The following is an 11,237-nucleotide window of genomic DNA, read 5'->3' on the forward strand; positions in this document are numbered from 1 at the left end:
CCCCCTAACTCAGGGATAAACTGAGATTACTTTCCTGTTTCCCTTTAGAAGCTTTCACGTCCGAGCAGAATCTTTGGAGGTGGTTTCTGGGGGATGCTGAGTCCATCTCCCCAGATTGCCAGCATTCTGACTGAAGGCACATTTCCTTTCTATCAACATTTGTGAGTATTGATTTTGTAGAGCAGTGGGACCCAATTTCAATAACAGAGAGACAGAGAGAAAAAACAGAAACACAGAGAAAGAGAGATCAGAAATGGAGTGGTAGCAAGAAGGAGTCATGATCAGAAGCCCTATGTTCATTCTCTTGATCATTGTGTGGAGGACAGTGTGCTGGATGGAGTCCAGTTTGAAACCCTCGGCACTAACTCACTTTGGGACTCTGAGTAAATTTTTATTCCTCTCTAGGTCTCAGTTTCCCCATCTGTTTCTGTTCTTTAAGGCCCTTTTAATTCTAATAATCACCATTTATGGTTCCTTCTCCCTGGATCAGAAGACACTTCCACTCATTGGTAAAGAACAGAGTTTATTAAAAAAATCAATCAGTACAATATGCACTACAGAATACCACTTAGATCACATCACAGACACTGGATAGACAAGTTCACAATAAATTAGGGGGAAACTCACCCTCTCCCTACAGGATGGCCCACAGGACCTTTTGACAGACATATTTCATATAAATATGACAGTAGACTGCTTGGATACTTTCAGGTGGAATCAGACAGCTTGGGCCGAGCCAGTGAGACTTGTAGCTACAGGGTAAGATGTGCTCAAACCTAGATTTTTTCCCTACAATACCTCAGCCCCAAAGAAGAGAATTCCAAATGGGCAGGAAGGTTTCCTCAAAAAGACCCAATTTGCATAAAAATGGAGCCTTCCCTATCTCCCTCCCCTTCAAAGTTGGCTGTCTCCCACTGGAAACCTCTCAGGGGCTGTTCATCCCCCAAACTTAGATTTCTTGTCTTTAGGCAGCAGAAGTTCCTTGATGATTCTTGTCAATCCAGGCTAGCAAGACGTCCAGCTCTCCCAGAGACTTAATGGCAGCAGACCGGACCTCCAACTGAAACCATGGAAATCGTCATAAGAACCTGCCTTTCTAGACCGTGTCATAGTTTTCAAATCACTTTCCCCACGTTCTGGTCCCCATGAGGTTTGCTTTTTATTCAACCATTATATCTGCAGGGCATACAGACCTCAAATTATTTTCTTAATAGGTGACCTAAATTGCTTTCCACAAACAAGCAGTTAAATCATGTCAGCAACTTATAAACAAAATGAAAAGGTCTTCATTCTTTGCCATCTGTTTTTCTTTTTCCTATATTTCCCAGAAAAAAACAACTTGCTTCTCCGGCAGTTCTGCTTACTTTCCTGTTCACATCAGTTTGCTTTAGTGCTTCTGTTCTCCCAGAAAGCCTCAATCCCAGAGGTGCCCAGCAGTGGGGAGGGAGAAGGTGGTGCTTCCACTGGACAAATTAAAGCACTGAAACCCCTAAGGATGTGTCCTACCCAATGTGACACAGCCGGTCGGTGGAAGAGCTGAACTGGAACCCAAGTCTCCTGACTTATTCCAGCTCTTCCTCAGCAGAATAGAAGGAGATGGTACGATCCAAAAGTATGTCCTGTGGAGCCAGATGGCATGGGATTGAGCCCTACCTCCATCACTTAGCTGCAGTATAAACTTAGTTAAGTTACTTAACCTGTTTGTGCCTTGCTTTCCTAAGTTATCAAATGCAGATAATGGCTCATAGCATTGTTGTGAGGAATAAGTGTGTTAATACATTTAGTGTACTTAGAACAATACCTGGCTCATAGGAAGAGCAATATGCGTTTCAGCCATTGTTATATTATCCTATGGAGCCTCTCCACAAAGAAGCAGAGGTCTGAATGGACTCCCCAGCTCCTTGTTATTCAAAGCATTGTCATAATTTGGGAGTGTGGTTGAAACACAGACCTACCAGCCAGAACCTGCATTTTAACAGAATCTCTAAATGATGCACATAAGAAACACTGCTTCTAACTCCACCTCTACATGAGGTGTGCATTCAACATCTGCACCTACACGAGAAGCACTATTCTTCGTCACCACACAGGATGCTGATGTCAGTTACTGGCCACAGTGACACCCAGAAAGTAGCATGTTTCATGTATAACAGCTTACAGTTCTCTGGAGATCTTTGCTCCCTCTGTTATCACCCCCATCTTAAACAGTATGTGCTTTCCCTCAAAACTTAACGTAGGTCTGATATGTGAGGGCATAAGAAAATGCTGGAAGGATGATAGGGAAGGGGAGCCCAGGAAACCAGCAGATGAGGTAAGACCAACACACTCTTTGCAGACACAGAATTGGGCAGACCCGCAATAAATACCGCTGAGTAATCATTAATCATTAGAGAAATGCAAATCAAAACTACAATGAGGTATCATCTCACACTGGTCAGAAGAGCCATCATCAAAAAATCTACAAACAATAAATGCTGGAGAGGGTGTGGAGAAAAGGGAACCCTCTTGCACTGTTGGTGGGAATGTAAATTGATACAGTCACTATGTAGAACAGTATGGAGGTTCCTTATAAAACTAAAAATAGAACTACCATACGACCCAGCAATCCCACTACTGGGCATATTCCCTGAGAAAACCATAATTCAAAAAGAGTCATGTGCCACAATGTTCATTGCAGCTCTATTTACAATAGCCAGGACATGGAAGCAACCTAAATGTCCATCAACAGATGAATGGGTAAAGAAGATGTGGCACATATATACAATGGAATATTACTCAGCCATAGAAAGAACTGAAATTGAGTTATTTGTAGTGAGGTGGATGGACCTAGAGTCTGTCATACAGAGTGAAGTAAGTCAGAAAGAGAAAAACCAATACCGTATGCTAACACATATATATGGAATCTAAGAAAAAAAAAATGGTCATGAAGAACCTAGGGGCAAGACGGGAATAAAGACACAGACCTACTAGAGAATGGACTTGAGGATACAGGGAAGGGGAAGGGTAAGCTGTGACAAAGTGAGAGAGTGGCATGGACATATATACACTACCAAATGTAAAATAGATAGCTAGTGGGAAGCAGCTGCATGGCACAGGGAGATCAGCTCGGTGCTTTGTGACCACCTAGAGGGGTGGGATAGGGAGGGTGGGAGGGAGGGAGATGCAAGAGGGAAGAGATATGGGAACATATGTATATGTATAACTGATTCACTTTGTTATAAAGCAGAAGCTACCACACCATTGTAAAGCAATTATACTCCAATAAAGATGTTAGGATAAATAAATAAATACTGGTGAGTAAATGAATGAATTTGAATGGAGAGGAGGCTGCCCAATCAGGCTCTGACATCCCATTTCCATCTTCCCCATCCTCTTCCCTTCCCTTACCTGATGGTAGTTGTCATGGATGATTCTGGTTGCATTGGTGGCCTCCTGCCTGCAGTGACACAACCTCTGCTCCTGCTGTGATCAAGCAGAGACAGCACCCATCAGAGGACCTTTCCACCCCAGCTCACTCTCACCGCCACCTCCCGCATGAGGAGTGATAGTTCTCCTTCCTCCCAAGGTGAGAGTCAGGTGAGTAAACCCAGGCTAGGCAGAAGGGGGCAGTAGGGTCTGCGTGTAGAGTCACCCTGCACTTCCCCAGGGCTGGAAAGGCCTGGAGAGTAGGTTCCAAGTCTGTGTGTCACCACCCAGTACAGCGTTAGGTAGGCAGTCAATGAATATGTTGGGCCAGTTAATTAAATAATTGGTTAAATGAATCTTAATGTAAGTGGAATAGGGGTCATGACCTCTTCTAACAATTTTAGAACCCAAGGCACGGAGAGGTGAAGTAACTTGCCACAAAGTTACAAAGGAAATCTTCAGCAGGGATGGGGCCAGAGTCCAGGTTTTCTCCTGGTCTAAGTTTTTGTCGGTTTGTTTGGGTTTGGTTTTGTTTCTGTGGTTTGTCTTTAATAGATCCCAGTGAATGAATAGGTGATCCTTAGGAGAGGCTATACCAGGGAACCACCCAGAGGTGAATTGGTATGGAAACCCCAAAGGGCCAGAAACAAAGAAACTAGGGGTATGCCTGTGATAAGCCCGGCATCCTCAGTATGCCTCTCTCACAGGCCAGCCCCGGCATCACTTAAGAGATGCTTTGATATAAGTCGGTCACCACAGGAAGATTATCCATGAGGAAACTGGGTCTGGTGAGGAGGAAGCCCTGGACAAAGAGGGACCACTGGAAGAGGCTCCCAACAGCTCTCCCCGTGGGCGACAGGGCCGGGAATTTCCATTGAGTCCAGGATCCATTTCGGAACGCTGACTGGGGCCAGCATGTCCTGGGCTCTCCCTGGGGCAGACGGAAAGCAGATGCTGCTGGTGACTCACACATCGCTGTAGACTCTTCTGCATGTGGAGGAAAGAGTTGGCAATGCTGCTGATTCTTCTCAAGATCTGGGGGCTCAGCTCCTGATGGTCCTTGAACACCCTGTCCACGTAAAATGCCAGGAGGTTCTTGGTCACGCAGCACACATCTAAGGGCTACAGACACAAATTAGGGAAAGCCCCAGAGGCCCTCTTCTCTTACTATCTTAGCGATCAAAGCAGCCTGCTTGGGTAGGAGCAAGAAGGAGTGAGATCACTAGAAGTCATTTTTTTAAATTCATATTGGTCTCCGAGGGTCCTCTTAACCACACCAAAGCTACTTATGACAAAGGCACCAAGGAGAGATTGCGGTTCTTACCCTCTTTTTACATGGCCAGGAGATATATTCACAAGGGATGGAGCCCAGTCAGAGACTAGCATTCTCTCTACAGCATCTCCAACAAGTCATCCCTAACTTCGGCTTAACCGCTTCCATCAGACACCTCCCTTTTGAAAGGACCAATGTCTGAGCAACTGTCTTGAAAAGTACTTCCTTACATTGTGCTGAAGTCTGCCTCTCTGGAACATCTCCTAGCCACCAACATGTGTTTATTCGATGGCTATTGCATGTCAGGCCTCTGCTGGGCACATATTCCTTCCTGTGTAATGACACTGTGTTTATCCTGGCCCCCCTGCTCAGCCCTCCTCCAGTCTGTCCTTTTTAAACTTCAGGGATCACTTGGATGGAGCTGAGATGTGCAAGAGTGGAAACTGACAGCTGCCGAAATGCACACATCTGGGCAGATCCTCCTCGGGCAGAGTGCAGCTCTCCCTAAGGGAAAGCTCCTGACTTCCCCAGGCACAGTTTAAAGCAGCTGGCCAGGCAGAGTTTCCTTCTAGCACTTTGCACTCAGCCCTGAGAGCCAGAGCAGGAGATTTGTGGCTCAGTCTGAGAAGGGAAGTGGCTACAGCCAGTGGTGCACTTATCTTCATTAGCATTAAAGCAGCAAAGCCTCGTTGGCCCGACAGGCAGATTTTCTGACGTGGAAACTCACCTTGCAACACAAAAACCCTCCTTTTCCTCTGCTCCTGCTAATTCCCTTAACCAACCGGGCAAAGAGTTGCAACCTTTGTTTTATCAAGGAGGGAGAGGGTGGGGAGGGGAGAAATATGGCAAAGACCTGCATCCTCATTGACCCCTTTCCTTATGCCACATCAGCTATTTCTAGACCTTGAGAGGACAAAGAATCTGGAGACAGAGGCATGAGACTTGGGGGGTCTATTCCTGGCTCAACCACTAACTAGTCATTCTTTCTCCCAAGATGTCAATTTGGTCACTTGAAAATGATGGTTTGGGAACAAATGGCCTTTTGGGTCCCTTCCAGCTATCATATCCTCTGAGTCTCTTATACCATTGGCTGGAATAGTATTTAGGAAGTGGACCCATGTGTTTACCATAAATAAATCAGGCCTAATACTGCCTAGAAGAATTATCTCGTGCAGAGAAGCCCAAGGAAAAAGTAACTCTTTGTGGATGTACCTTACACTCTGTCACATAAATGCCTGAAAGAACTGGATCTTTCTAGAATGCTTACAAGGACTGGAGGAGCTCACTTTTAAAGGCACTTCTCAGTGACCCCTTCTGTAAAGTGAATTATCACCTCGTAAGCCAACAGTTTTGTAACACACTCTCACCACCTCTCTCTGGACAAGTAGACTGATCCCCTCCCTGCTTTTGTGCCTCAAGCTGGCAGTTGTAAAGAACATCACCAGACTGTCTAAAAGACTTTGTGGCCATACAGTCTTTGGCTCAAAAACCTGCAGGGACTCCCTATGGCCGCACGGCACAGCCAAAAAAGAAAAAAAAAAGAAGACCGAGGCTCAGCTAGTCAGTTTCCATTTTGGCCTGGCTTAAGGTTCTTGGTAAAATGACTCCAATGTATTTGTGCACTTCATTCTCTTCCACTTGCCTTCGTGTCCCTCACACCACGAGCCTGGTTGTCTCTTATTTTTTTTCGGCCGTGCCGCGCGGCTTGCAGTATCTCAGTTCCCTGACCAGGGATTGAGCCTGCGTGCTCAACAGTGAAAGCACAGAGTCCTAACCACTGGAATGCCAGGGAATGCCCCCTGGTTGCCTCTATGTCCCCTGACATGTATCCATTGATTTTGCATACCCATTCTCCCCAAAACCCTTCCATCTCTTTTAGCCACTAACCCCAAGCCTACTCAGGTTTTAAGTCACTGCTCATTTTCTCAACTTCCCCATGAAACCTTCCAGAGTCACCCTAAGCCCTAGACATCCTGTCCCATTTGAGCGTGTGGCACCCCAATCACTCCCTGGGTGAACACCCTCCCATGGGGTTCAAGGTCGCTGAGACGCGAGTGCGCCCTCACACATCAGTTCACATGTGAGAAGCCGGAGCATCAGAGTTCACTGGAGGTTAGGACAGAGAAGAGCACAGGGTGAGGATTTCTCCCTCAGCCCTGCGCCACTTCACCATAAAAATGACAATAGAGGAACGAGCAGACACAGGCCAATACCTTAATGCTGTGCAGGGTCTCCGATGTGGACAGGATGGTGACATTTTGGAAGGTGTCCTTAGCTTGCTGTGGAGGAAAACATAAGAACAGACACAAGCAGTGAGTACTCCACATTCTCCAGAGACACAAAGGTAATGAGAAAGAACTGGCTCTCCACGTTAAGATGTAAAGTGAGGCACGCCCCCCTGCCCACACCTTCACCCCAAACCCGTACTCACAATGGCGTTTTTGATCCCTCGGAAACTCTCCTGCATACGGCGCATGTCCATGGAAATCAGACATCTCCTGAGACCTCGGGCATGCACTGAGCACAGAAAGAGCATCACACCCAGGAGGCAGAGAGAAACACCCTGTGCCTGCATGTCCTACAGGAAGGGATAAAGTCAGCTTCCCAGCCAAAAGTGAAAAGCAAGGCAAGAGACCCCAACTGAGTTCCCCTGTGGACCTCACGGGGCAGGCCAGATGGCAGCCAAGAAAACAGGACTCAGTACCTCAGCCTGTGGACCTTGGGGCATGTGTCTCCTTCTCTGGATTTTTTTAAAATCAATTGAATGAGCCCTTCCCTGTCCCCCCTGCCCCCGCTCCACCCCTAGAGAGGCTAATCCAGCGCTCTCCCAACTCCCAGGGAGTAAATTCGTGTGTAAATCACTCTCATGACTCAACACGGCTCACTTTTCAACAGGGGTGAGAAGCATTGTTTCTAATAAATTAAATAGGAAAAACAGTGTTGGTAATATGCCCTAGGAGTTAGGCAACAGATCTGAAAAATTATAAAAGCACATTTTGTTTCTTTCTTTCTTTTTTTTTTTTAACATCTTTATTGGGGTATAATTGCTTTACAATGGTGTGTTAGTTTCTGCTTTATAACAAAGTGAATCAGCTATACATATACATATGTTCCCATATGTCTTCCCTCTTGCATCTCCCTCCCTCCCACCCTCCCTATCCCACCCCTCTAGGTGGTCACAAATCACCGAGCTGATCTCCCTGTGCCATGCAGCTGCTTCCCACTAGCTATCTATTTTACATTTGGTAGTGTATATATGTCCATGCCACTCTCTCACTTCGTCCCAGCTTACCCTTCCCCTTCCCCGCGTCAAGTTCATTCTCTAGTAGGTCTGCGTCTTTATTCCCATCCTGCCCCTAGGTTCTTCATGACCTTTATATATATATATATATATATATATATATACCATATATATGTGTTAGCATACGGTATTTGTCTTTCTCTGTCTGACTTACTTCACTCTGTATGACAGACTCCAGGTCCATCTACCTCACTACAAATAACTCAATTTCATTTCTTTTTATGGCTGAGTAATATTCCATTGTATATATGTGCTGCATCTTCTTTATCCATTCACCTGTTGATGGACACTTAGGTTGCTTCCATGTCCTGGCTATTGTAAATAGAGCTGTAAGCACATTTGGTTTTTATGTTTGCCCCCCAAATAGGCGACACCCTTTTGTTATAAACCCCTACTGTGTATCTGCTTAAAATCATTCCTTTGAAGTCAGCTGTGAAGATGTCACCTTCTGGAGAAGATGGGAAAGGGAGGTGCGGGGCATCTAATAACTAATTAGCCACAGTGAAGAGAGAGACCCCCAGTTGGCAAGGTGGCGGCTTCCCCTCCATCACACACTGAGCCAGCAGGCACCAGGGACAGGTTTGCAGCTCGCTAGCCTCTAGGCAGGGCCAGACCTGAGATGCCTGCTGCCTCTTCTAGTTCTCACGCCCCTCCTGCCTTTCTCTCTGCCTCTTTTCATTGGACGGCTTTCAATAGTGTCGTGTAACACACCTTGAGAAAAGTGCCCAAAGCATAACTGCACAGCCTGCTGAGTTCTCCTTCTCCGACTTTCTCCAGCACTAGCATGTTTCACAAACAGAGCTGAGCGTTAAAGGTAAGTCAGAGGGCAACCCATGGGACTAGACCAGCCTCTGCCCAGCCTCCTCCACGTGCAGACTGAGCACTCACTCCCAGCCAGGTGTGTGTTGCATAAGCGTAGTGGGTGCAGCAGTGGAAGAGAGGGAGGCAGCACGCATAAGAAGCCAGCTGAGGGGGCTGTGGACGCCCCCGCTCCTAACTATACTTAGAGCTGCTCTAGGCACACACGTGTGAGAGCATGAGCCATACCTGTCCCCGCTCCCCTCTCCCCACCCCGATCATCGTTGGGAATCCCAGGCTCTTCTCTGAGAAACAGCAAACTCTGCTTAGAAAACCATTTCTCCTTCTCTCTCCTTAACTCAGCATCACTCTCAGTGAGGGATAGGTGTAGGTTGAGACCTCACTGTAGAGCAGGCATTATGTTAAAGAACTTGATTTCTCTTTTTCCAACCTCTTTCTGACAAAACAGAAAAATAGACCCCATTGACAGGCGAGACTATAGAGTCCCCCAGAGCTCTATCCCCTCGAAAGGCAAATAAGGTGCTTCTAGAGAGCCAAGTGACTAAAAGGGGGCACAGTTTTTCTTCTGACAACTCTCAGAAGCAGTGGGGCATTGCCGGTTCATCCCCTGCTGGGAGCATCAGAGGAGAAAGATGTGGAGAAAAAAGAGGTCCCCCTTAGTTTGGTGAGGCGATTCCAGACATCTCGGCTGATTCAGGTAACAGTAGTAGCTAACGTTTATCATACGTGCCACGTGCCCGTAGTGCCATGCCAAGTATTTCCCACAATTATCTTATTTAATGCTCACAACCATCCTATGTGGCAGGTTCTGTTTCTATCCCCATTTACCAAAGAGGGAACTGACACTTAGCAAGGTGGAGAAACCTGCCCAAGGTACATGGCCAACAAGTGGCAGAGCCAGGATGTGAAGGCAGGTGGCCTGTTCCCCTTACCACTGCACCACCCCCACCTACAGGTCTGTTCCTCCTGGGATCACAACTGGAGATCCAGCAGATTTCCTTACAGCAGACAAAAAAGAACACATTTCTGATCGGATCCCACTGAACCAGTGGTGTTCCTTATGTTTAAAAAGATATTTAATACTCCAAAGGATTAAAAATACACATATTCTAAAGTGCCCAGCACAGTTCCTAGAACAAAAAGTTTATAGTAAATGCTAGATTCCTTTCCCTTGAACCCTCCAACACTGTTGATGGGAATGTAAATTGGTGCAGCAGCTATGGAAAACAGGAGGTTCCTCAAAAAACTAAAAATAGAGTTGCCATATGATCCAGCAATCCACTCCTGGGCATATATCCAGAGGAAACTATAATTCAAAAAGATACATGCACCCCTATGTTCATAGCAGCACTATTCACAACAGCCAAGACATGGAGGCAACCTAAACGTCCATCAACAGATGAATGGATAAAGAAGATGTGGTACATATATACAGTGGAATATTACTCAGCCATAAAAAAGAATGAAATTATGCCATTTGCAGTAACATGCTTTCACCTAGAGATTATCATACTTAGTGAAGTAAGTCAGAAAGAGAAAGACAAATACCATACGATATCACTTACATGTGGAATCTAAAATATGACACAATTGAACATATCCACGAAAGAGAAACAGACTCACAGACATAGAGAACTGACTTGTGGTTGCCAAGGGGGATGGGGAGAGAGGAGGGAAGGACTGGGAGTTTGGGACTAGCAAATGCAAACTTATATATAGGATGGATAAACAACAAGTCCCTACTGTATAGCACAGGGAACCATATTCAATATACTGTGATAGATCATAATGGAAAAGCATGTGAAAAAGAATATGTATAAATGAATCACTTTGCTGTACAGCAGAAATTAACACAACATTGTAAATCAACTATAATTCAATAAAATTTAAAAAATAAAATAAAAAATAAAATCATCATATTTCTAAAAAAAACAGATTCCTTCCCCTTCCCTTTCTTCCTTCCTCCTTTCCCACTCTCCCTGTTTCTTATTGAAAATAAGGTACTGGAAAGTTCAGCCTCTATACAGAATACCCCTCCCCATTCTACAAAATGCCCAGCACTTGGGATATAATAGGCCACCCACAGTGACAGCAGATCACCTCTCTGCAGCTGTAAAGGACGAGGGCTGGGATGGTTGATGAACAAATCCTCTGAGGAAGGACGACCTCTCACGGGGTGCTCCTGGGCTTCTCCTGTGTCTCCGCTCTTTGTGTTCCTTGCCACTTGTAGAGGGCTGGTCACTTTTATGCAGGTGGATACAAGGAAATGCTGTCAAGGCTCACTGGGTGGGTCCATGTAGGGGGAGATTGTTTTCCCCCTCATTTCCTTAGCATCTCATTTCCTGAATTGATTTCTTTTTCTTTTCAGATACAGTTGATTAATGATTATTAAGAAATGCCTCTTTCTTCTCAGTCTTGACATGCAGCTTCTAGTAAAAA

The 11,237-nt window shown here is 45.7% G+C and overlaps 1 protein-coding gene across 1 annotated transcript; it reads right to left on the reverse strand.

Moving 5' to 3' along the window:
• Positions 1 to 556: 556 nt before the first annotated feature.
• On the reverse strand, positions 557 to 10,915 carry IL19 (interleukin 19). The gene is made up of 6 exons (XM_060010151.1): positions 10,899 to 10,915; positions 7,110 to 7,256; positions 6,892 to 6,957; positions 4,375 to 4,527; positions 3,388 to 3,462; positions 557 to 1,060 (listed from the first exon to the last, which is right to left on the reverse strand). The coding sequence occupies exons 2-6, from the start codon at positions 7,251 to 7,253 to the stop codon at positions 965 to 967; spliced, it is 534 nt and encodes a 177-aa protein (XP_059866134.1). The 5' UTR covers positions 7,254 to 7,256; positions 10,899 to 10,915; the 3' UTR covers positions 557 to 964.
• Positions 10,916 to 11,237: the final 322 nt, after the last annotated feature.

Source organism: Delphinus delphis, chromosome 1 (genome assembly GCF_949987515.2).
Source record: "Delphinus delphis chromosome 1, mDelDel1.2, whole genome shotgun sequence".
Classification (NCBI taxonomy): Eukaryota; Metazoa; Chordata; class Mammalia; order Artiodactyla; family Delphinidae; genus Delphinus; species Delphinus delphis.